The sequence below is a fragment of the Jaculus jaculus genome, chromosome 4 (assembly GCF_020740685.1).
Source record: "Jaculus jaculus isolate mJacJac1 chromosome 4, mJacJac1.mat.Y.cur, whole genome shotgun sequence".
NCBI classification, from domain to species: Eukaryota; Metazoa; Chordata; class Mammalia; order Rodentia; family Dipodidae; genus Jaculus; species Jaculus jaculus.
This window is the reverse complement of record NC_059105.1, coordinates 96,612,759-96,639,832: the sequence shown is the minus strand read 5'-3', so window position 1 is coordinate 96,639,832 and position 27,074 is coordinate 96,612,759. Positions and strand designations below refer to the sequence as shown.

Sequence of the window (27,074 nt, the reverse complement as noted above, 5' to 3'; positions counted from 1 at the left end):
GTCATGTCTCATACCCTTTACTTTCTCACACATTTATGGCTGCTCTAACGTTGACACCTACACTCTTTGGAAACTAAATAAGGCAATTTTATTTAAGCCCAAGTGCAACACCTGTGAAGTTATTCTTGTGCCCAATACAACAACAACAAAAACTAACCATTAACTCCTTCCTAATTAAAAAAAAAAAAAAAACAAAAAAAAAACTTGCAAAGTCTCAAGTTGATAACAGACAGAGGGGTGGCCTGAGGCCCTAACTCTGAGGTTCACATGACCTCTCCAGCTCTGACAGATAGGCAGGACTTCCCCTCCAAAAGATGCCACAGATCAGATAATGTCACTGTCTGATGGGCCTCTTACAACTCTTTAAATTGAAGCCTTTTTCTTCATCACAAACTTCTGGTTTCTTTTATAGCAAAGGCAAGAGGCCCCAGCTGCTTCATTCCCTCTAGCGACCATAGTCTAATATTTTAAAAGCTAGAAATGAAAATAGCTTTTCTAAAGATATTTCCTGGAATTTTTAATGTACTGCCTTGATTCCTTTTTTCTATCTTTTTTTTTTCCTTGCCAATTATAAACCACCATTTGGAGGGCTTATGAGCAATGTAAGTCCACCTCATCTAATTAAACCACATTGTTTTAAAAGCTTGAACAGTTTTCATGTCTACAAGACTTGTCTGAATAATAAACTGCTACAGCCAGAATTCCAAGTGTCTTTGGAGGGCCAGGATTTCATCTGCTGAGCCAAAACAGCCAGGCATGCAAAGAGTTAATGAGCACTCCCACATTGCTGGGTAGGTTAATATCACAGCTGCCTGGTGAAGCATTATCCCCGCACCTCACTTAACAAAAGCCTCCTTTTGCAAACAGACTCCCACTTTCCCCCCAAGTGTCCAAAGGTGTTTACTGAAGTAAATCTGTCTAAATCCTTCATTGCTGGAGTCATTGGGGTGGGCAGGAGGGGTAGAAGGTGTAGGGCTAATCTCCTTTTGTAAATTCTGTAAATCTTCTGGGAAAAGGAGGGAAAAATCAGGAGCCTATGTCAAGTGTTCATGGACAACTTCTAATATGTCCATTAGTTTTGGCTTTCCCCATGAATTATGCCAAAATAGTTTATTGGAAAAACTATCACACTTCAAGTACTTCACTCTTCTTTTGGAGATATTATACTTTCAAAGTTGTGTTTGTCTGTATATGTGTGTGCACACACAGGTGTGTAAGCATGTGTATGTGTGTGGATGCATGCATGAGTGTTCTATACATAATATAGTTGTTGAAGAAAAACTGTTGTTGCCTTTAAAGTGGTTTCAGAAAGGGGGGGGAGGCAAGACAGTTGAGAAGCAAGATAATGTAGCTGAAAAGTTGTCACGAGAGGTTTCTGCTCTTGCTGTGGTCGTGTTCCAGCACCATTAACTGCATGTTACTTTTGCATGTTGAAAATGGAGGCGAACAGCGCAGTGCATCCTGACAGGTCCGCTTTGCAAGGGTTTAGACAATTGCCAGCAAAAAGGAGCCCTTTAGGCACAAACTTTCTCTGTCAAGAAAACGTGAATACCACCAGCCCCTCCCTACAAATCCTGAAGCATCCAGTTTGAGATACAAAAAGGCTGTCATCTCACAAATGTTAAACATACTAAAAAAATCTGAAAAAAAAAGTATGGAGAAGGTGTGAAAACGTGGCACTTTACAGCCCTCAAGGCTTTTTAAAATAGAACAACTTTTTCCCCTAAAATTCTTTTTGAGAGAATTTTTTTTTCCTTTTTGGCTCATTTGAGAGTTTTTTTTCTTGGCTTTTTTCCCCTTTCATTTGAAAATATGAATTATCATAAAAAGTCAGGGGGGAAAAGGGAAAGTCTTTTCCAGTTTTCCCGAGGATTTATCTGTGTTCAGGCTGGGGGTGAGCACCAGGCACTGAAGCCAGACCAGGGCCTGGTCTCCAGGCTGTCCCTCCCCCTCCCCTTTCCCAAGTGCCCTCACCTCCTAGGTCTGAAGGCAAACAATCATAGTTATTAAGGCTAAATTGTCAGCACCATTCGAGGGTGGGAAGACAGCGCACCTGACCCCAAATCTAACAGGCTTCTGGGGTCGAATTCTATCCCTCTCTGACCCTTTCTACCTCAATTGGTGAGCAGTGGCCATGAATAGTACAGACATGCCATCTTGTAACACTATATGCCTGTCAGGAGGGTAGGGTCTGGTTAAGCATCTACTATATAAGGCTGGTAACTAGGGGAAGCCCAACAAACAGCCACAAACACCTAAGTTACTTTACTCAGCTACTACCCTCTCTGCTTCTCTCTCTCTCTCTCTCTCTCTTTCTCTCTTTCCCTCTCTCTCTCTCTCCCTCTCTCTCTCTCCCTCCCTCCCCCCTCTCTCTTCCTCTTCTCTTCTCTCCTCTCCTCTTCCTCCTCCTCCTTCTTCTTCTTTCCCTCTCTCCCTCTTTCTCTCTCTCTCTCTCTCTCTCTCTCTTTCTCTCTTTTCATCTTGGCTTTCTGTGGCAGAATGCAAATGGAGCCTGCCGGCGGTGAAAGGGCTGAATTGTGATTAAGAAGAAGAAGAGCTCCTTTCTTTGTTCTCCCCTCAGGGGATGTTTACTGGGAGAGACACAGCGGATCAGATATGAAAGGCATTCAGGTCAGCATTGATGTGAGCGAAAGTGAAATCATACCTAAGGCATTCAAAAGACCGCCGTGTCAGGGGTTCAGCTAACGGTGCAGCTACTGTGTGTCTTCCCGGAGAGGCAAAAATCTTTCCACAGACTGGCGATTTCTTTTCTCCCTAATTTACTATAAAATTATAAAAGTCCCCCCCACTCCATTTACTTCTCACCACATGACACAGCAGTTATCATTTTCTTTTCTGGACCACACGCGTAATCAGACCAACTTGTAATAAGTATATTATAAAAATGAACCAGTAATGCACCATCTGAACTGTGAAATATTTTTAAGCAGGTGTATTCATGTGGACTACATAGATGCCTGATATGTAGGAGAGAACAGAAAGAGAAAATCCAAAACACATGCACATGGGTGGCTTTCCTCTCACCATCATGACAGAAAACAACACACACACACACACACACACACACACACACACACACACACACACACAGTATAAAAACTGCACAGAACACCTTAGGACAAAATCCTTTATTTACTTTGTAACTAGTAGTTACACTTTTCTTGAGAGCTTTCACTCTGACACAACTGTCACCCATGATAAAAGTATTTGGCACATAGCTATTAAGGCAAAGCTTCCACAGAGCTGCTGATTATTATCGTTTTCCTTTTAAAAATCACTTGATGAAGAAATGCTTGGATCTTACTTTTAAAAGTTTACACTCCCCACAGCCCAAATAGTCATTCAATACATTTTTTCCAAGTGGCAAGCTGATGATGTTGGCATAAACAGGGCTATATAAATATATACAAAATTCACAAATCACAGCAAACATACAAATAACAAGGAGACGCCTGAATCATTCAAGGCTTAAAAGTGAAAAGGAAAATCACACTTCATCTTCTTATTACTAAAGAAGAAAAGGAAATAAAGAAAAGGGGAAGGGGGCTGCCTTTATTGATTTTAAACGTTCCTTTCCTCAGCTCTGAACTGTTATTTTTCAACATTTACATCTTGGCTATAAAGCATATTTGGGCTTATGTTAGCATCTGCTTTTGTGGTGACATTTTGTATATTTTCAACTAGTGTTTCTGCATCACAGATTTCCCTCCTTTATCTTTTTGCTCTAAAAAGACAAGCAAAGAGCAATCAAAAAGGTGTCTGACTTGGCTGTTCAGACAATTGCCCCCTTGTGGGAATGCGGGGATGAATGGTACAGTGGACACCCAGCACCATTGACGTTATAAACATGTAAATGAAACACATTAGGGCAGACAATCAATTGTCTGTGAGCATTGCAAACCTGCACTCCCTCTCTCTGTGACAGGCACAAAATAGTGTCTACCTTGGGAAGCCACAGTGCTAGAGAGGAAAAGGACAAAGAATCCCCTTTCACACCAAAGAAAATGCACCTTAAAAGCCTTGGAAGAATGCAGATGACAAAAACTTGCCAGGAAAAGAATCTCCCACATCTTGGAATAAACACCGCACTGCTAGTGAGCTAGCAACACCCTCCCTTGCTACCTTCAAGGGAGGCACATATTTCTTCCCCCAGGAAAATCATAATATGGCATTTGGGTCTTTGACAGCCTCTTCTAATTTTCTTCACTAAACAAATTAAGAAAGAGGGAAAGAAGAGAGGCATGTGAAAACTATGACAGAAGTTTAATGAGGGAACTTTCGGTTTAAGTTTTCCCATATTTGAAAACCAATGATAAAAATATGTGAATTTAATTTCATTTGATAACAGAGCAACAATGTGAAGTTTAAAATCTGAAGTTTACCCCATCCCTACTGGACCACTACACTCTGCCACTAGACTGTTTGCTGGCTCTGCTGCAAACAGCCTATCCCAATTGACTTAGTTTTTCTGAACTGAAATAAAACAAATCCATCTATATATCTAGCCCCCAACACTGTGTGTGTAGCATTTCCATAGAGGACAGGATGGAGATGCATATCTCTAGAGCTCCCTCGGAAGTGGTACCTGCCCCACAAGCTGCCTGAGTGTGTTCAAAATCATCCAGACAAGCTCCCCCTATAAACTTCATGAAGGAAGATACTTGCCAAAGATATCCACACTTGCCAAGATAGCCAAGTTTGTGAGCAACTATAATAAGAAGAAAGTTTCCCACTTCAGTGTGTGGTGGGGCAGGGGGTGGGGTGGGGGGGAGGCTCTGACTCCCATTTGCCTATCCCAAATTCACCTCTTAAGGGAGGGAAGCCATCCAGGGAAGGGGCTGGTTGCAGTTCCTATTCTTTGAATTTAAGCACCTCTGAAAAGGAGCTACTTCTCCATCCTTCATTGCCTTTCTGCATCCCTAACAGCACCTCCACTCCCTGTTCTGAAGTGGTAAGGAGTGAGGGCTTCTTTTAAACACAGGTAATCATTTCTGCTCATGCTTTTCCTTAGGATCACAAGCCAATAAAACATCCAATTTGATCATTTGTTTCTTCCTTCCACTGAAAGTCAGAGACCAAAGGTGTTTGGGAAAAGCTCCCCTGTTCCCCTACCACCATCCACAATACCTTGCCTTTTAGGAGAAACTTTAGAGAAAAACCAAATTTAACTTTTCTTTCCTTCTTCCATTTCCCTTTCCTCATCTTCTAACTCAAGTTTCCCCCAAAAGACAACTCTATTCTCTTCTTTGAAACAAACAACTTTCAGAATTGATTGTGTCACGGTATCTGTGTGATTTTTTTCAGCGGCTGGGGTTGGGGAGAGGGCTGGGGAGACAGAGTCCTCTTCTCAGGCCTGTAAAAGTGGAGCATCCCAGGACCTCCTGCCTGAACTACAGTTGAGAACAACAAACTTTGCAAGTTATAAATGGGCTGCTGCAAGCGGTAGCTGGCTACGGAGGGGTATCTTCAACCCAGAGTGATTTTATTTGACTCCAAGGCTATGGGGGTATATAACCAGGGGACAAAAATGGGGGCCGGCTTCCCCATTTCTCTCCAACTTTAGAGAACGTGGCAGAGTCAGGTGACTGAGGATCATCTGACTGAACTTTCTAGAAACCTGTCCACATTCTTGTCTACTGGCTATTTGCTTTTTGCCTCCTTTCTCCCCACCTCCCCCAAGACATCATATTTTTTCTGGGAAACGATTTTCTCCTTTCCATGTGGGTGAAAGGACAGTGCCTGCCTGCTATGGGTCAGCTAGTTCTTGGCATTGCCTTTGCCAGGCATCTTGCTAGCCTGAGAATCTGGACAGTTGAATTTGAGATACTTTTCTCCTTCTACATCTGTTTCCCCTAAAGTGTTCATAGTCCAGTCTTCTCACAATCTTGACTAGCATTTCAAACCAACACTGATTTATCCGTTTTATCTCATTGTCACCTTAGTCTATATATACACACTGTTGGCTTAATTTAAAATTATATAAAGTGCCATCTCAGGTTCTGGGGTGTCCATCTCTTGGTATTTTTCCTTGCAGCTTTTACTTCTACATTTATTATTGCTATTATTCCTTTCCAGGAATTTCTATATATGATACTGATAAGCATCATCATATTTAGTGTTATCAGGAAAGACACAAGCTCAAAAGTGACATCTTTTCCATGAATCTAGGAAAGAAGAAAAATCCACTCGGTTCAGATAAACCCTGGCAATTCCCAAAAGAAAAGGCACTGGATGCGTGTCTGATGAGAAAGAAAATGAAAAGAGTGTTGGTGGTGGGAGGACTCCTCTACCTGCTTCTCAGAACCAGGAGGATATTGCTAAGTCAGAAAAGAAACCCAGTGGAAACACTGACAAACAGCCAACTTACAGCATGTTTTCTCACACATTGTTTGGAAAAAGAGACAGGTAATTGACAAAGTTAGAGAAGCAGTAAGCCATAGACAAGCTTGAGATTCTGCGGCCTGGGTTTGGACTGCATGCCCCAAAATGTGAAATTCAACTTTACACACCTCAGAGTGAGGGGAGGGGGACTTGTTCCCAAATAATGAGTGGCTGATCAGAGCGAAAATGTTTGCAGGGCCCATGACTGTACAGTTCTCTGGAACGCCATGCTATCTGTGAAGTCCCAATGGGACTGACTCCCTCTCAACTAGCATCACCATAGTTCCCAGGAAGCAAGGTTCCCCAGAACTGGGTTGTGGCCTCACTTCAAGGCAGAGACTAAGCTGGCATGCAGTGACAAAATCTTGAAGGGAGTGGATGGAAGAAGACAGGAAGAAACAAAACACTCCGAATAATATTCCTTGTGAAGGAAGACTTCTAGGAGCTTTGCTTTAAAAGCTCATTCCCTTTTCTCTTAAAAAAAGAAAAAAAGACTGTTTAACATAAGGGGGGGGGGCTGCTTGACACAAAGCTTTTGTTATCCAGTTGATCAGCAACGTGCTTTAGATACTTGTAAGAGGGGGGAAAAAGCCTCACAACAGACATTGATTTAAAAAAAATCAATAGCTAACATTTAATAAAAGGAACAGAAGCAACACAAGAGAGGAGAGGGGAACATTAGGTGTAATTTTAGTGTCTATGAAATTATCCAGAGATGGAGACCAGGAGGTCTTCTGTGGATGGACCACCTTAAATAATGCCAGGCACCATAGTGAAGAAAAAAATTAAATGAGACACACACATACTTAAAAACAGGCAGCCTGAACTGAATCTTGGGGACGCAGCTCGGAATATATTTATTGTCCTTGTTTTTCTGTAATACTAAGCCAACCAAATAGATCAAAGACAGCACAAAGAGGAAAGGCAGGTTAACATAACGAACAGTTTCTAACTAAAATTCCTCTATCACTCCCCCATATGGCTCGACACCTCCACCAGAAAAGACACACACACACACACACACACACACACACACACACACACACACACACACACTCCGGGCAGGGTGGGGGGAGAGAGAAACATCATTTGTCTCTAACCAGAATCCTCTGGTCTTTGTGTTTGACTTTCTCTAGCACCCCCCACTCCCACACTGAGCCCCCAGCCATCCCCTGCGCTAGGTACGACATTGGGCCAGGCCAGGGCCCCGCACGATTGTCTCCTCCAGTGGAAAGTTGTTCCAAGTGGGCCCGGCGGCTCCCGCAAGGCGCGGACTGGGGTGGTGACCAGCCCGGCGGGCGCTACGACCCCGCGCCCAGCTCGGGAGCGTGTCTGCAGCCCCGCGCCTGCCGGGGTATCCGGCTGAGAGCGAAGGGAGCGAGAAGTTTCCTTTCCGAGTCTGGGGCTGGCGCTGGTTAGCTTGTTTGTTTTGAGGTTTTTTTTTTTTTTTTTCTTTTTAAACTCAGTATCCTCCGTCAGCACCCCCCCTCCCCGCACCCTCTCTCGTCCCCAACTCTCTCCCCTCCCCCAGGCGCCTACCGCGCACTTGCCAATCACTTTTCTCTAATTCCCACGATTTTGTTTGGGGGTAATACCTAGGGGGTCTTCTCTCTTCTCTCATCTCTCTGTCTCTCTCTCTCTCTCACCCCCTCCTCCCTCCTTCTCCCTCCCTCCCCCACTGCCTTTCTTCCAGATGGACCTACTAAACTGTCACACACCCCTTAATCTCTCCCACCTCTGGTCTGTGTCCCCCTCGCACCCCCATCTCCTTCCTCCTTCCCAAGTGAGCCTGGATAACGGGTTCCTCCGGACGTCGGAGGAACTGCCAGGGAAAGTCTCGCTGCGCCCCGCGATTCCTCCAGCCCCCAAAGTGGTGGTCCGAGACTGCAGCGGAGGAGCCGGGGGTCCCCAAGCCGGCAGCCTCGGGCCCGGTCCCACGCGGGCCGGCCAGATCCCTCCCACCCCGGGTCCCGGCGCTCCGAGCCAGGGCCGCTGCCCGCGGACCGTTACTTGGCGAACGGGGAGGCGGCCAGGGAGACTCCGGCAAGAAACTTTCAGCCCGGCGGAGACGCAGCCCCGGGTCCCCCTCTCGCGCCCTCGCAGCCCCTCTGCCACCCTCGCCTACGCCCCGACGTCCAGCACCACCCGGTGCCCGAGCCCCCGCCCTGCCCGCGCCCTACTCTGCCGCTGCCGGGCCGGGCAGCCGGCGGGCCGGGCGCGGGAGGCGGAGAACTCGGGTGCCGGGGGGCCGCGGGGCTGGGATGCGGGGAGGGGGATCCGGCCCGACCGACCCGCGTTCCGAACCCCCACCCCCGGCGCGCGGAGCTCACTTTGCCCCGCACTTCCCCAACTCCCCTCCCGGTCCAGCCGCCGCGCGCCGGCCGCCGAGGGAGGCTCGCCCGCGAGCCCCGGACGCCGCCGCCGCCGCCTCCGTGCGTTCTCCCTTTCCCCCCTTCTCCCTGGGTCAGGAGGCGCGGAGTGGCCCGCAAAAGTTTGGTTCGGGCCTCTTCTTACCGTTTTTCCTCCTGGGATTGGCTTGTTTGCGCCTCTTGCACCGGGGGCCATCCGCCATGATCGGCTGCTTCATTGATAAGAGCGGATCAGATGGCAGTTCGCATGGACTCGGCGCCCTGCTCCGGCAGCACGCAGGCTCGATCTAGCAACCAAACACAGCGACAATGTGGGCATCGCCCGCGCCCATTGAAACGCGCGCGGGCCGCCCAGGGGAGCCGGGCCAGGGCCCGGGTGAGCACCCATCCGCGCCCCCCCCCAACAACAACGCCAAAGCGAAACTTCGACGGCCCCCTCCCCGCCCCCCACCCCCAAGCCTTGGCCCCAAGGCGCTTTGTGTTTGTTACTGTTTGGTGTGTTGCACTCGCGAGGGATCAGAGAGACAAGAATTACATCTCTTCCAAATGAGTCATAACTCCTGACCGTATGAGGGAATGCACACGGCGGTACAGTAAGACTGCTTGACTCAGGACTAGGCGGACCCCTTCCTCCGAAAAGTCCTCAGCCTAGCTTGGGAACTTGGTGGAGTGTGTGTGTGTCGGGGGGGCGCAGGCTCTCTTTCACTCCCATCTTTTCTCATCCCTGCCGGAACCCCCCCACTCCCTATTCCCAGGAGGGAAGAAAGAAACAAACAACGCGAAACAGCCCCCTGGATGAAGCACACTCGGGTAAATTGATAATAGTAATTACAGGAAGCCCACTCGTCCTGCGCCCCCTCCCCTCCTCTTTTGGAGTTTATCGAGGCACTGTCTCTCCCCCCTCCACCCTCCGCCCCTAAATTAAGATTTCCCATTTTACCCGGCAAAAGAAATATAATTATAAACCTCTCTGGACATCGTTCCTCCCCTCTACCCCGCCACTTTGACAATATTTACTGAAGTACCCCCCCCACACACACACTACTCACACACATGCTCCCCCACACTGGCTGTCTTAAATAGTTCTAGTAGAATTCCCCCCCCCCCCAAGAAAGGAAAAGAGAAAGTCCAACCACTACGGCAATACTTTTAAGCTGTCCTAAATGATCATATCCTTTTTGGCTTTGAAACTTTTGTACCTAAAAATCGAGGGAGGCGCTGCATTTTTTCAGCTGAAACTGTCAAAACTTGGAGAAGGGAAACCTCCGAGGCAGGCAGGAGAAGAGGAGAATCCTGAAACTCGGTGGAGGTTGGGAAGATGCTGTGCCTCGAGGATTAGTTTAAACAGGGGGCTATAAAAGATGTAACAGATGCAAACTGTAACACAAGGGCCATTAACCCTTTCTCTGCCGCTTCACAACTCAGTCCCTACGCCCTACACCTATTGTCTCCTGTGCTACAAGCGTTGCAGAAAACCTGGAAAGTGAGTATCAGTTTCCACACATTTGCTGAGCGGGTGAGAGAGGGGAGAGAAGGGGAAGTGGATGTTTGAGAAAGCACCTTAAATTTACCTAAGCAGACAGAGTAGACTTCCAAGCTTGACACATTTAAAGAAATCATTTCTTGGTGGTCCTATTCATTTGAAATAGATTGGAAAAATTTGAACTAAAGAAATGATCACACAAGTGTGTGGAATGAAACAGCTGGCCTCTCTTTATTCCTTCCAGGTAAATACATGTTTAATAAAGTAACTTGTTAGTTTTATGAGTATGTGTGCAAAGAAGAGACCGAGCATTTATGCTGTAAACTTTATCTTTGGCTGTTACATTCCTAACTCTGCAGTAAGTAACGTTGCCTTCATTATGGTAGGGCATGTAAAATATATAAGTAGGTGGGAGATAAACACATATATGTTAACTGGGCTCACCACTATTACTGTGAATTCTTGCTCTCTATGTAACTTTTTAGTTTCAAAGGCAAGAATGGGATTTGTTTGTGATGTGTGTATGTGTGTGTGAGAGAGAAACAGACTTGTAATTATGTCTATATTACTTGAACATTTAAAATACAATTTCAAAAGTTATCCAAATTTAAAACCCTGATCTCTTGACAGCAGTTTTCTTCCCAGCTGTAGTGACCCCCCCCCCCTCCTGCTTTGGTAAACGACTCAAGTTCCATGAGGACTTTCAGTTCTTTATTTATAATCACAGAAGTGAAGTGTTACTTCACACACATACACACACAAAGAATGAAATAAAGAAATGAAACTCGCTAAGCAGACAAAAACAGGCAACTTTCTGCTTAGAAAACAGCCTTCTCCGGTGGGAGAGGCTAGACTGCCATGTCTAAGAGAAAGACTTGCCCCCAAATTTGGTAGGTCTATCTCTAACAAGTTTTATAATTATTAACAGGTATTTGCTAAGTTTTCATTACTGAATATAATGATCTGGAACTGGATGTGGAAATAGAGCAGAAACTCTCCACTTGGTAGGGTTTTAGTCCAGCTGTTCAGTGCTCAATAAAACTTTTCCTAAGCTGGGTAGCAAAAGTCACCTTTGCTTACCTGAGAAGACAGGTACAGGGCAAATTATTTGGGGGAGGAAAAAAAATGAAGGGAAAGGAAGAAAAGAGAGAGGGAGCAAGAAAAAGTGAAGAAGCTACTCTGGGGAAAAGCTGCCACCAAGGAGCTAAACCCACCTGAAATTCCTACCCAGACAGCCTGCACACTTCAGACTTACATCTTCACTCAAAATGAGAAAATTGGAAAAGGAGGGCGAAGGAGGAAAGCACACACACACACACACACACACACACACACACACACACACACACACACACACACACACACACACACACACACACAAAGAGAGAGAGAGCTAAAAAAAAAAAAAAAAAAAAAAAAAAGAGGGGGAAACCTACCTGCGAAGTCTTGTTTGTAGTTTTGGCCAGAAATGGTGAGAAGAAAAAGCATGAAGAAGCCGCGAAGTGTGGGGGAGAAAAAGGTGGAAGCGAAGAAACAGCTCCCGGAGCAAACTGAACAAAACCTCGCCAAGAGTGTCGGGAGGCAGGACCGTTATTCCTGCGGAGCAGGTTAGAACTGATCTCTTTTCGGCCACTCCAGGAAACACAAACCTGGGGACGGACTGACGTGTTACGCCTCTTCTAATGACATTTTTTTCTTTTTCTTTTCTGTAGGGGAGAGAAGAGAGACCCTGAAACACGCGCCACCTATCTTTGTGGGGAGGGATAATTGAAGCGCCCTGAGCGTGAGCATCATGTGAAAACGTGATCGCCAAGTTTCTCTCTGGGAAAAGATCTGGGATAGATTATACCTTGAAGTCTCCGCAAACGCTTTAGTGGAAGAAATGAAATTCCACCTCCCTCCCTTCCTCTCTCCCTCCCTCCCCCTCCTCTCCCTCCTTCCCTTCTCCACGCCCCCCCGCCCCCCCTCCCCGTCAAGCCTTGGCATCATTATCCTCATCACTAAATCCTGCAGAGTACAGGGCGGAAAACGGTGCACACCATTCACAGAACTGGAGAACTCCAAGGGGCGAAAAGTTACAGGGAGAGATCCCGGGTCCTCAATCCAGAGCGCTCTTCTTATACAGATACCTCAAAAGGCTGGGCTTGAGATGCATGTCAAGTTGTGGGGAATAGCTCAGCACCATTTCTGGAACTAAATTCTTTGCCCTTTCTCTATTTGTATACACTATTATTTGTAGATGCCAGAATCAGGGAAGGAAAATGCTACTTGCGAATTGTACCTTAGGGCAGTCTCTCCCCCCACCTCTCTCTGTGTGTGATATGTTCCTGGATTGGATTCCTATATTAAAAGTACTTTAGCATTTTAATAAAAGGGTTTCTAAATGAACGTACAACACTGGGTTGATCAATCTGTGGATCTCTGTACATCTCACTGAGCCCTTACCCCAAAGTGAGTGTATACAGGGGGGCAGGAAGAAAAAGGAGAAAGGCCATGGAGGAGCTTAGCAGGGAAGGGAGAGCATACTATTAAACGGTATGGGGTCTAAATTTTGGAGTATATATATTTTTGATATTGCAATTAAAGTAAAATTAAAAAGAAAAGACTCCACCTTTGCTCTGAAGGGATTGGTTATGCAAATGTGGAAGGGATTTCCTGGAGAATACTGCTTTCTACTGTATGGTTAATTAAATAATCACTCAAAAGCTTCCAACGTGACGCTTCTGTCGTAATCCAATCAGGTTACATAGGTCCTAAACAAGAAAGATATTTTCCACATCTGGAAGTCAGCAATTTAGCAAGTACTGCACATTATTAACCAATTCAGAGCCCACTTCCCAGGGGAATTTTTTTTTGAAGTTTAAGTGTTCTTAACCAATGCTCTGCTGTTTTGTTAATCAAAACGCTGGTTTACACTGCACGTAATTGGAACTAATATAGAAGTAAATAAAGACAGCCAAATTTGAGGGTGCTCAGCACAGGCATTTATCGGAAAAGGAAGAAATCTGTTTGCTCCCAACAGTTCAGGCTCAATTTCTTAAAGCACTGTGAGGGTTTTTCTTTTCTTTTCTTTTTCTTTTCTTTTCTTTTCCTTTTAAATAGTGAAAGCATTTGAGAGCCACCAAGCACAGATAACTTACAGTCCAGCAGCCTATGGGCTCCCCTGGAAGGTAAAAGGTGGAGGTGTGAAGAGGACCAAAGAGCTGCCTCATTCCAAGTTTCTTTCTTTTCCTGCTTTAATACTATCAAATATGTTGCAGGCCCCTGTTTTCAGTCTGATGAAATCTGAAACAAATAATACCCTGATCCAGCACTAGACTTTTACTTATATTAAGATAAACTGCTTTGAACTGTGCTTGCAATGTGTGCCTAAAGCAAGACTTTGAATGCAAGAGTCACTGGTGATAGCACTCAAAGGAGGGAAAAGCCACTATAGGGCAGCCACATCCACAGTCCCAGAGGTACAGAGCTTTGTATTTTGTATATTTATTTTCTTGGGGGGGGGGTAAGGTAATAGTTATCTAGCATGGCCACAGCTAGATCTTGTTGTAGAATACAAAATTTTAAAAGGGAAGATTTTTTCACAGTTGGTAACAGACTTGTCTCTTTCCTGATGACTGGATAAATTAATTTCTACTTCACTTCTATCACAAAGTACTTACAGAAGATGTTTAGGTAACAGATATCTCAGCCCGAAATTCAGTAAAGATTATTAAAGATTTGCAACATGGACCAGACACATTTTAGTGTGGTTGTTTACATGGCTTAAGCTATCTTACATATATACTAGATATATGTAAGACTTACCAAGTTCCTCCTCTGAGATTTATCACTACTGTTCATAGCCTTTTTCCTTCCTCCTCCTTTCCTCTTTGAAAAATTGGGAGCCCTGTTTTCTCTTGAAGTGTGCCTTTGAGCCTCTCTCTCTCACACTCTGGAGGATAAAAGAGCACATTGCTTGAGATGACTTCGGGCAAGACCTTCTCTGGAAACCCAGGTATCCCACATACCCCATCAGAGATATTATCAGCCACAAGCTGGTCAAGCTGAACAAATAGCCAACTGAACACTTATTTTTTAAATCATATATATGTATGCATATGTAGTGTCTTGTTATTCAATATCTGACAAGAAGACTATTAAGTATTTCCATTAAGAACATCTGATTATTTGACTACTATGAGCTCAGTAATCTCTTTTATGACAGGAGGCAGCCCCTAACAGAGTCCTGACAGTTTCCAAGCGAGTATTTGGTTTGGAGAGAAAAAGAAAAGAAGAAGAAACAAGAAACCAAAATAAGAAACAACTTCAATTTCTAGGTACCCGTGAAGGTGGATGTTTGGATAGTGTCATAAGAAGAATCTTGGCCAGGACTGAGCATGCCAGCATGCGAGGCAAGGTTGCCCACTGCCTCTGCTTGTCACGCCCCTCCCCAAGCATTTGGCGGACAGTGTTCCCACCAACGCAGGGGCTGTGGGATCACGAGGAAGCCGGAATGTAAATTTGTTCACATCATTCCCTCAGTCCTAGGGCCAGGTCCAGGGACAATGGGGATGGTGGGATCCCAGCAATTCTGGAACGCAGGACTCGGAGAAAAGTGGAGGGAGGACTGAGGTCTCCTCATATAGCAAAAACAAGCCTTGCAAAGGAATCGCTGCTTCCCCGTCAGTCTTCCCCCGTTCATAATCCACTTCGAGATTAGCGCAGGCGAAGGGGATTAAAACAACAGATACATGCAAATGCGAAATAATATTACAAACGACATTGTAGGGGGAAATCGTTCTTTGAGGTTTCCTTGGGTGAAACAAAGTGCTCTCGTAGGGATCCCTTCCTCTCAGGCAGAGTGAGGAAGATGCCCTTTTGTTTTGTAGTTCCCGGCAGCCAGGACCTGTGCCTGTCCCCCCATTCACCTTTCAGTCTGTCAATTTCCTCAACTTTCACAGCCGCTCCCCTCCCCCACTCGTCCTGCCCGCCCAGATGCCCATAGAGGCACACGTTTCTGCCCTTGAACACGCAGCTTTGTAGGAGGAATTCAAATTTGGACACAGCTAATGGTTTTTTTAAGAAGCAAATTGTGTTTATTTTGTTCCATGTGGAGAAAATAAAAAAAAGCATCTATTCTCGTTTAGAGACGGAACTGATCTTTCATCTAGAAGAATTATTTCGACCCTGTGTTGCTAAGCAGGGGGTGGGCAAGTTCTTTCAGAGTTGTGAGCAAAGGTTGATACTGGGGGTACCCCGGGATTGGGTGTGTGTGTGTGGAGGGGGTGGGAGACAGCAGGGGTCCGAGCCAAGCCAAACGGTTTTCTCACGTGCAAACTCGCAATCCAATCCATTCGGAGTTGAGCCTTGGATAGGAGTGGAAAGCCTATTTAAAAAAAGAAAATCAGATCATCTCTGAGAAGCTCTTTCAAACAAAACCCAAACAGGAGCTGAGAGCCGGGAGCGTCCCTCACATCCCTGCTGAGAGGCCCGAGGGCTGTGGAATCTCGCACGTCACCTGGCCCTAGCAGGGCGGCCAGCTGAGGATATATATGTATGTATGTATGTATGTATGTATGTATGTATGTATGTATGTATATATATATATACATATGCATGTACACATATGTGTGTGTGTGTGTATATATATATATGTATATATACACATATATATATATACACATACACACAAATTATTTGAAGTCAAGGCTGAATCTGGGCTTCAGGGCTTTGGCCAACGTCTCTACTGAAAAAAAAAACTAACAAACTTCAGGACGCAAATGAGCATCTTAATTTATTGATGCAAAACAGGTCTGCTCGAGGTCCCCAGCCCACCCCTCCGCGCCCTCGGCTCCCCCCGCCTCCGCCCAGGCCTCCAGCGGATCCCAGCGCAGGGCAGGGCAGGGCCGGGCCGGGCCGGGCCGGGCCGGGCCACGCAGCACGTGGGGGGCTCTGCCACCTGGGGAGCCTGGCGACCCCCGCCCCGCCGCTGGAGGGTCAGCTGACCTGCCTCTGTTGCGGGCTCCCCGCCCGCCGCCCCGTTTCCGGTCCCGCGGGTCCCCGAGCCGCGCTCCGCGCTCCGAGCGAGCGAGCTTGCGAGCGGGGAGCAGCCGCGGCCGGCCGGGAGGGAGGTGATGCGGGGGGCTGATTATCATGAGAAAGGCTGTGCCTGGAAAAGCCTCCTCCACGCGACTGTCAATCTCACGGAGGGGGGTGGAAGGAGAGGGGCCCCGCAGGAGTCACCATAAAACTTGCAGTAAGTTGCACGCGACGCAGGCCCAAGGAAGGTGGCTTTCGACTCAACTTGGAAAGCTGGGCGATGAGGGCGCGGACGCCAACAGCTTCTCGCCAGGGAATAGAAGCGCCCACACCTCCCTCCTTCCCTTGCTCCTGCCCTCCTTTCAGCCCTCCCTGCCCTTTCTCCGTATTTTTTCTCGCAATTCTTTCACAATCGCATTTCCTACATTCTCTTTTCGTCTACGTCCGTTTTGCAATCTGGTTTTCTTGCCTAACATTCCGTATTTTCCCCCTTTGTGATTTTTTCCCCCTCTCCCTGTGCCTCATTTATATGTCCAGATTTATCATTTCGTTTTGAAAACACAGTGTTTAATATGCAATTAATCTACCAGCAGGAGGTCAGGGACACCCTGACTAAAATAACTCCCGAGGTCTCAGAGACTTCAAGTTCGCCAGGTGTCAGTGAAAAGTAAAATAATAATGAAAATGAATTAATAGCCCAGTGACTGTAATGGCTTATTATTCTGTATTATTATATAGCTCTGACGGATAATTCTTTAAAAAGATACAATATTCCTAGAAAAATATGAACAGTACTTGATCTAACAGACATCCATTAGAATGAAGGCAAAGTGTACATTGCTCTTACTTATAAGCGATATTTCCTGGTGTTTAAAAGACTTTAGAAATTACAGTAGGTAAAGTTAAGAAACTTAAACTGTTTTTTTTTTTCTTTTAGGTGCTATTGGTAAAGTGTAAAATAAACTCCCAAAGCACTCCCTCTGCCCTCAACATAGAGTGATCATTCAAACTGTATTGTATCATGTGTTCTGTTAACTGCTAAGCAGATTCGCACTTGAGTAGCTGGATTTTTTTTTTTTTTTTTTTTTTTGGTGTGTGTGTGGGGACCAGGTGTTAGGCCTGCCTATTACCTCAGGTGAGTGAAGCACTAGGCTGCACAAGTCACGAACATGTCTGTTTCTAATCACTGTAATCATTGTTCCTTCCTACACTTTAAGTACATTTGTAGTTCTCTTATTAAAATTCAGAGCTCACACTTGTTTACAACTTGTTTACTTTGTTGAATTTTTAAAACTTGTTAAAAGTAAATTGAACATGTATACTAAGCCCTTTTTAGGCCAGAAAAAATGAAGATGCATTAGAAAGATTCCTTTTATGCTTCATAATTATTAATTGACATTTTATGATGAATAATTAATCATTTGAATAATTTTGGTATCTCTGATCTGAACACATATTTGCATATCTAATGCTTGATTTTAAATGTGTTTTTTAAATTCATTCTCTCAGGACAAAGAAACAAAGTAATATATTAATGTAAATTTTCTGTACTTATAAAAGTTTGTTGAGCTGTAATATTCTTTCTATATAGCTGTCAAACTTCTTAACAGTTTGTAAATTATTTATGTAGCAAGCACATGTAAACACATGACAAAAGTACAATTAGTTGGGTAAACAATACCTTATGCAAAATCAAGTACCTTCTCATCAACTTCAGAGACATGTACCATATCTTCTCTTTAGGAATCTGGTCATCGAACTAATTGGTTTATTTATTCAGGCCTAAAAGTAGAATACCAAGGCACCTGACAGATAATTCAGATTTTGCATTTCAGATATTTTTATCTTTCACTTATAAATATATAGGTTGATTAAAAACACTTAAAGATGATTAAACAAGTCTGTCCATGTTATTTTTACACTGAAGCCAGTTGAAGTCAAAAGTATGTATTTTGATTACTAACTTTTGTTGTCACAAACAGTGTGCTCTAAACTTGATTCTTTCTAGTGTGCGTATACTAAGCACACTGAGTCCTTAGGGTGTTATTAAGAATTAAGTGAAGTGATGCATGTTCACAATGACATAGTTTTATTGTGATAAAAAATTGAACAAATAACATGGAATATACAAGCCAGGTAAAGATAGTACCCAATAATTATGAATATTGTAAGAATTATGGCTGCTTTATGATTTTTATTAGAATTGTTCAAAGTATACATAGCCATATAAGTAAAAATAAATGTAGAGTTTTCTTTCTGTTATTTCAGCAATTAGTTATTGGACTCAATATGGTCATAATTTGGTTATAAATATCAGATTCCTTTGAAAAGGAATTTAGTCCAAATGTCTGAACATGAAGTTTCCTGTGTTCTGCAATCACATATTGTCTTTGAGTATAAGGGTTAAATGTGCAAAAGCTCAGAAGCAGTCTTAAGTAAGACTTGTGGAAAAAAAAAAAAGAGGAAATTTGGAGACCAGGAATTTGGCTCTCATAGTAATATTTGCTTTATGGCCATTTGTAATAAACTAAGCATTCCCTTTTGGAATTACATCTTGGGTTTGCACTAATTTCAAGTACCTATATTGGGAAGAAAAATCAGTTTATTAAGTAAAATATGACATTCCCTGGTCTCCAATGTCCACAAGATAAGACTAACTTTTTGATGCAAAGCTGATAAATCAATGCAAATGCTAGGGGGGAAATATTTCAATATTTAATCCAATTACTGAAGGTGTTTTGGTTATTCTTTCTTTAAGACTTCTTATAACATATATCATTATTTGTACTTTAAAAAAAATTTTTAATTTATTTATTTGAGAGCGACAGACACAGAGAGAAAGACAGATAGAGGGAGAGAGAGAGAATGGGCGCGACAGGGCTTCCAGCCTCTGCAAACGAACTCCAGATGCGTGCGCCCCCTTGTGCATCTGGCTAACGTGGGACCTGGGGAACCGAGCCTCGAACCGGGGTTCTTAGGCTTCACAGGCAAGCACTTAACCGCTAAGCCATCTCTCCAGCCCTATTTGTACTTTTTAAAGGGTCCCTTAATTGTTTCTTTTCTCAAAGGATCCACTCCATGCTCCTTGGAGGTCAAAGTGACCATAATGGACATTTAGTATCAGCTTACAGGATCTATGTGACCTGTATCTTCTTTCTTCCTGTTAATGGGGTCCAAAACCTTGTTTCATGACCTGGAAATAGTGTCAGAGTCCTCAAAAATCTCCTTTCATACTCCTTAATCTGTTAAAAGTTTAAAATCATAAATTTTGAATTATACTCTGTTGTAAGTTTGTGTCATTCTAAGTATTAATGTCTTTTTTAGGGTTCTTTCAGGTGTTCCCTAAAATGACCATCAACTGCATGGTGATCACCAATAGAAAGTAAGAACGGCTACAGAAACTCTGCTTCCCTGGACATGGCACTTACCACTTAATTTGCACAGCAGATCTGAAGGTGTTAACCTCTGTACCTTAGTAAATGAGGAACTGTGGCAAGGACAACCAGTGACTTGCTCAGATGTTAAATAGTTGGCTCTTCAGCAAACTTTGAGTCTGATAAGTCCATGTTCATGTGCCATCCAATGTTTCTTACCTTTCAAGACATCTTTCTGATCCTAGTGTGCCCACCTAGCTTTGTGTACTATGTTGTGACCCACTTCCAGTTCTTCTGCATGGTGCAGTTGGCCTCTCGTTTTTTTTTTTTTTTTTAAACTAACATCTATGTTCATTTTTCCAGTTACAGCATTGGCTCTAGTCCACAAATGCTTTGGCTTCCAGACAAAGTGTGTTTCCTGGTCAAAGTCTTCTTTCCAGGGTCCCTCAGTCAGCATGGCTCCTTAGGGAGATTTTTGTTGGGTCACTTAGGCCTCAGGACAGAGCTGAGGCACAGGAAAGTGATGGAAACTTCATGGTTCATACAGATCAAACAACAGTTTTCATTCTTTACATAATTTCTTTTAGCACTCTTGAGTAGAAACTGGACCTCAGTGTACTTTCTACTAGATTTTTTATATTTCCCACAATGATAGCAGAATGTAGCTTCAAGTGTATAGATTTTGGAACTGCATGAATTAGATTTGACTCCTCCTTTGTACTCAAGTATTAATTTTGTGCTAAGGATGTAGACTTAACCTCTATGAACCTCCTTTTAGAAATGCATGAATAATATTTACAATTTGGATGATTATAGTAGGAAAAATATGATCATAATTTTACACTAGATACTCATGTCAATGAATATTATTAATTCCTATGTGTGAATTACCTGAAAATATCTGAAGTTAAATTATGTTAACCCAGAGAATGTAGTATTAGTTAATTAATGGTTATTTGATTTTATTATTTATAATGGCTTTATTGTTATTTATTTGTTTTCATGATTTTATTAGGAATTATTTAATTGGCTCCTCTATTTTACTATGATTACAGTTCACTGATAAGTCAAGACAATGGTTCAGAGGCTTTCTTAGTTTTTGATAGAAAAAGTGGGGTGCCCATGACTATCAACACCATGATATTAATGGCAGCAATGAAACTGTAAGACAACTCTGCTTGGTGGCTCAGGCTTATAATTCAGTACATAGGAAGCTCAGCCAGGAGGCTCACAAGTCTGAGGCCAGTCTGTGCAATTTAGTGAGATTTTGTCTTAAAAAGATAGCTGGAGATGTAGCTCAATGCCAAAGCACTCACCTAATACGTACAAGGTTCTAGGTTCAATCTTGAGTAATAAAAAAATAAAAGAAATAAAAATAAAACTTCTACTTGGAACTTGGTTATGTATTTTATACTTCTATTTTGAGTGGTATCAAGTATATTTTTCAAGCTAATTTTCCCTATATATCTTTTGTTTTGTGACCACACTCTTCTAGTCAGGTTTGGGTTGTTAAGAAGTGTCAGAGTACGGTGTAAGTTGAAAAGAAGAGGGTCCTACTATTGTCCAGTGCTTGTCAGTTTCCCTTGCCAAAATTCGAAAGTGAGATGGAATTGAGGAGGAACAGAAGGCATTGAAAAGCAGAGAGAAAGCCTGCATTGTGTTTTCTCCAGGTGGAGTGCTAAAACATCAGCTATCAAAAGAATAAAAGCAAGCAAAGGTAAAGAGAAAGAAAGGAAGGTGAGACCATGTGTATGGCAAAGGCTTTGCTTCACTTTCCTGCCTGCAGATTTGGAGTAGAGTTGTATTAGCATGCCCTGGCATGACTACTGTGTATGTGACTTTTCTACCCTATGCCCTGGAAAGGAGGGTGTCAGGGGAGGCCTGGGCTGTGGACACAGGGAGTACATTGTTCCATGATTCTGCCGCATGACAAACCAGGCTTATTTCTTCTCTCTGGAACTAACTTTTTGACACATGCAAAAAAATAAAAAATAAAAAAAATAATAAAAAATCTGTTCGATAATGTTTTGTCCTGACCAGCGTAGAACCATAAGTATGGCTTTTCTAGCAAATGGGTCATTTTTCTGGGCTGAGGGAAGCTGGGCAACCTATTGTTCTTGGCACATGGCTAATAGCACCCTTCTAGACAAGAGGGACAGAATAAAGCTGAACGGTCACAGAAAGTTGGCCTTTTAAAACAGGAATAAAGTATTAAATCCCCATTCATATAAAGTTCCATTTAATCTATCTGCTAAGAATTTGGAATTTCTGCTTACACATAGTCATGGCTGTCTGATTACCTACCATCAATCTGTAGTTCTATGGTGTAGTGGAAACTTGTCCATAGGAGTTTCGCCATTGCAGTTCTGTAAAGATAATCATCTTGAGGTTTTGCTTTTATTATGGAAGATTCTTGCTCAATTGATTTAGGTGTTTAGGTCAAGAGACATATGCTCACAAATATCATTTGAAATCTTAAGGGACTTTGAATTTGGAACACAGTACTTTTAGGTATTTGTTATATTAAAGCAAACTACCTTTGCTTGGAAAAATTTTAAATGATAGCTTTATTTAGGGTCTTCAAAAAACAAATTATTTGATGAAGAAAAGTATTTATTAAGATGTTTTGGAGGGATATTGATAGATTATTCCAGACTTACACCTTGAGGTAGGAATGAGACAGGTGAGAACACCAGGCTGGGACCCTGGATGCTAGACATGATCACCCTTTCTTGAGGCAAATTCTGAACTTGATAAAATTTACATACACACTGCTCCTTCTTGTTCATCTTTTTTAATAGACAGCATTAAAAAAATTGAAGGAGTAAGTAAGGAACCATGGACATATATTTTTGTTATTCTCTAAATGGTTTTGATCATGAGCCTTTTGTGGCTTATTTTTAAGTAAATGCACTAAAAGTTAACCCTTTTTTTATCTAAGAAGAAAAGCAGTCACAAGGTTAGAAAAGAGCTGACTAGTGAAGGCCAAGTGGGCTTAGAAGGGCAACTGTGAAGGAGCAATTTCGAGTAATGATCTCCTCCTTTCAGCATCATACGAGATAGTAGCATGGGGAGCTGTCTACTCTGTTATATTGCCTTCTTTAAATAAACTAACAGGCTTCATTAGTCAAAGACCCCATTATTTTCCTGCTAGAGTCTTATTATCATTCAGAATTACAACAACTAGTTGCTCAAAGGTGTTAAGGGGGTAAGTTTGAATCACGTTAAAAGTGTTTTCTCCTCTGTCTTTCTCTCTCTGTCCCTATACACCATTTCTAACTTCAACTTACCTTTCTTTTGATGTTCTCAGTTGAGAGGAAACACCAGCTTTTAATGCTAGTTTTATCCATAACCTTCAAAAAGCTTAGATTTTAAATAGTAAGGTATGACCATAGAATTTTAAATTTCTACTTGACTGGAATATGGTCTGAAATCTGTTTTGCTGAACGATACTTTAATGCTATCATCATGTGCTGAGTGCCTAGGACAGAGCTTAGTGCCTAAGAAGGACTGAATCAACAAATGAGTGCACGCCTATATGAAAGTCATTGAGTTAAGATAATCAACACTATATTACATGACAAATAAAAGATAAATGGGGGCTGGAGAGATGGCTTAGCAGTTAAGGCATTTGTTTGCAAAGCCAAAGGATCTCCGTTTGATTCCCCAGGACCTATGTAAGCCAGATGTACAAGGTGGTGCATATGTCTGGAGTTTGTTTGCAGTGGCTGGAGGCCCTAGCACACCCATTCTCTCTCTCTCTCTCTCTCTCTCTCTCCCCCTCTCTTCTGCCTCTTACTTTCTCAAATAAATAAATAATTAAAAAAAGATAAATGGTGTTAATATAGGCGTAAAAATCACCTGTGGGCACAAACAGAATTCTGATATTATTTTTGAACTCTGGTTATGATATTTCTAAAATGAAATACTAAACCATTTACAAAGTAATAAAGGTATAACAGTCCCACATTCGCTCACTTGCAAAGGGAGTTTTCAATACAAATAAAGTCATACATATTTATACTGGGGTAATTCAAAATAACTTCTTCACATAAGCACTGCTACATTCAAATAAAATCTTGCCAGCACTTCTAGTACATTGCTTTAAGTAAAAAAAAAAAAGCACCCTGTAGCATCTGAACTATTTAAAAATCTTTCCAGGTTCTTCAGCATACATCAGCTATCTTTCTTTAAATCACTGACAAGAATTTTAAAAACTGCTTCATCAGAACAACTGTTACCCTTTCTTTTACTCTAGTCAGAACCTGGCCTTCTAAAAAGAACCATATTTACAGCTTCTTTTGAAATTTTGAAACCATTTGGCTGATATGTTTTTGCTACATTTTATTTTCCTGATTTAATTACTGGGGACATTTGCATGTAAACAGGAGGACAGGCACATAGAATTTCTGTCTCATGAGTTCATCTGTCTCTGATGCTTGCTCCCCACCTGAGATCGGTATCTGTGTTCTTACAATTAGGAGACTAGGAACTAGTTTGGAACTGATAGAAGAAATTGTTGGAAGTGAAATAAAGTTCAGAAGTAGATACACAGGAGGTGGAGGAATTGATTAGCAAAATAACCATGGATTTTCTTCCATGTCACTCATTTTCAAGCAGTACGTGTTGCCAGTAACTTCTGCCATTGCTACTTGAAAAGATCAAAAACCAGGGACCTGTGCAGAATGAGTGACCAATTCTTCTTTATGGAAACCACACCCGAGAGTTTCTGCTTATTGATTTAGGTGCTGTCATGTTTGTAGACATCATAGAAACAGTAAGGTGCCAAGTGTAGACCATGCATGAACTCTAGAGATGGCTATTGATGACTGGCAAGGAGAACAAGAAAAAGCCCTCCTAATTCTGACCACTTTGCAAATGCTTCCTGTTCTTCACAAGGAGAAGCGGAGAACACTAGCAGAGTGAACTCTGAACAACTTTACTTGGAAGTCCACAAGCATGGAACAGGCAAGTCACATGCTCAGAACTGAAGTAATAATCTCATCTTTCACTTATTGATACATAATCCACCTTGCTTGTATGGTCTCATTGTCCATGCAGTCTTCTAAGTCTGAACCCTGGGTTGATGTATTTTTGACTCTCTTTTATGGTCATCATTTTTTTCTTTCATGTCCACTCTTCTAGAATCTCACCCCGCTAGCTACGTACCATCTTTTCTTGAATCCTATGCCTACATTTCACCCAGATTTTCTGTTTCCAGTCATCCCTCACATTCATGCTGTCCACTACGATAAGTGACTGAGTATCCTAGGTTTATATCTCTCCATGTCCCTGCTGAATATAAAAGCCATTTGTGGAACTTCTCAAGTTCTTCCTTCAAGGCATCCCAAAAAATGGGTGCTATAATACAACCATGATTTTGAGTTAATAGTACTTCAACTTTGCTTCTTAGATAAAATTTTAGGTAAAATTTAGAAATCAAGAAGCTGCACAATATTAACTTTGCCTGTGTGTGTGGTTTGGATTCTCCAGTATGAAACACATGGTACCAATGTGATCTATAACTAACAAAGCTCATAAGGTTCTTTTAGGTGGGATGTTTTCATTTATTTCCCACCATGCCTCAAATGACATATACTATTTTGGTAATACTTGCATTTTCTCTTGAGCAAAACATGTTGTTTGTAATTTTGGATCTTTGCTCATGTTTTCCCCTCTACCTGAGATGTTCTTTTCTGTACCTTCATCTGGCTGGCTACTGCACCTTCCTTCCTTCCTTGCTTCCTTCCTTGCTTCCTTCCTTGCTTCCTTCTTTGCTTCCTTCCTTCCTTCCTTCCTTCCTTCCTTCCTTCCTTCCTTCCTTCCTTCCTTCCTTCCTTCCTTCCTTCCTTCCTTCCTTCTTTCCTTCCTCCCTTCCTTCATACGGAGTATGAAATCTTAGGCATCATGCATCCTAGGTGAGCACTCCACTAACTGAACTACATCTCTAGCCCTCCATCCCTATGTCCAGGTATGAGAAGGAATTAAATTTTATGGAAAAGATTACCTAACCAAAGTCAATTTAGAAGTCCCAAAATACATTTATTATGATTATCCTAGAACTAGTCAAAAGGAAATATTCTTTTCATGCCCTCTAGCCATTGTAAACAAACTCCAGTTGCATGCACCACTTGGTATATCTGGATTTACATGGATACTAGGGAATCTAACTGGGGTCATTAGTCTTTTCAGACAAGTACCTTAACTGCTAAGCTATCTCTCCAGCCCCAAAGTGACATATAAGGGCATAGGATGCTGAAAGGACGAGTTTACTCACTTGGGCAACTATCTAAGTAGAATTTGAACTCAGGTTAAAGACTCAGCTTGTTCCTAACAATCCTTTCCATAGAGAAACCATACATGAGTATGCTAGAAAAGAAAGCTTTGCTTTAGGACAGCAACTGTAAGGAATTGTTTGTTTGCTTTTTCATGGCTGGTTTGTCAGTTGTTTTTGGTACAGGTCACAGAGTTGATGACAATGGTTGGACAGCAATTGTAATTTGGATCTTAAATATTCACTAAAGGCCTATATATTCAAGGTGTGGTCCCCAAGATAGTCCTATTAAGAGGTGGTGAAATCTTTAAGAGATGGGTATGTAGAACAGCTAGGTCATTAGGAACGTGTCTTAGAAGAAGATTGTGGGATTCTGCCCCTTCAGGCCCAAAGTCACAGGGCCAATGAACCAAGGACTGGAGCCTCCAAAGCTGTAAGCCCAAATAAACTTTTTCTTTTTCAGTTGATGATGTCAAATATTTTATCACAGTGATGGAACACACACTAATATAATTTTAAAATCTGAAAATTAACTGGATTTATGGGAGTTAGGACTACATGGTCATATAGAGATTAAACATTTAAAAGTCAATTTGTTAATAAAGAGTTTAGTTTTAAATAATCATAAAGAAATTATCTGGCTATATATGTCCTGTACTTTTCCTAAAATTTTTTCAGATCATAGCATTCAAAGAAAATGTGTAGTTTTCTAGTTCTGTAAGTAAAATGTTGCTTCCAGTAATGTCTTTACTCAGAAGTTTATAAAGCAGATTAGCGGATATTACTTAGAGAGGAGAAAAAGTTCATAGAAGTTAAAATGGTAGCTAAACATGTTATTTAGTTCACTCTTGAAAGGCCAGTAGTGTGATATAAATTCTGTGGATACTATGAAGCAACAGGTAGTTATGCATATACATTCTTCCTTCTCAGTCTCAGAAATTGGTTAAGGAGTTTCTCAAAGTATGTTTTTATGCATATTTGTTAAAAATGTTACAGTTAGTTTAAGTGAGCTGGCTCCTGCATCTAAGTTATTAGCCTATTAACAAATTCAATGCTAGGGTACTTCATTTCCCAAGCTAGTGGATTGTTGGACAAATTGCATTTATAAATAATGTATTTACTTATTTTGTGAATGCTAGTTAATCTCCTAC

At 42.4% G+C, this 27,074-nt stretch overlaps 1 protein-coding gene and 1 long non-coding RNA gene across 8 annotated transcripts in view; one reads left to right on the top strand and one right to left on the bottom strand.

Annotated features, from left to right (window-relative positions):
* Positions 1-12,136, bottom strand: part of Zeb2 (zinc finger E-box binding homeobox 2) — a 139,166-nt gene extending 127,030 nt beyond the window's left edge. For 3 of the 7 annotated variants that reach the window (XM_045147456.1, XM_045147455.1, XM_045147457.1), the window contains exons 1-2: positions 11,691-12,136; positions 8,917-9,058 (exon numbers count right to left, since the gene is read on the bottom strand). In XM_045147456.1, coding sequence (XP_045003391.1) covers positions 8,917-8,989 — 73 coding nt within the window. In that variant the 5' untranslated portion in view covers positions 8,990-9,058; positions 11,691-12,136. Of the gene's footprint in view, positions 1-8,916; positions 9,059-9,260; positions 9,284-9,306; positions 9,545-9,970; positions 10,117-11,690 lie in introns of those variants that run through there. The other 4 variants (XM_045147450.1, XM_045147451.1, XM_004651818.2 and 1 more) reach the window with 4 other exon arrangements.
* Positions 12,137-15,531: 3,395 nt separating this feature from the next.
* Positions 15,532-21,634, top strand: LOC123460145. The gene is made up of 3 exons (XR_006636805.1): positions 15,532-15,790; positions 17,213-17,410; positions 19,600-21,634. It is a non-coding gene; the product is annotated as an uncharacterized LOC123460145 (long non-coding RNA).
* The last annotated feature ends 5,440 nt before the right edge of the window (positions 21,635-27,074 follow it).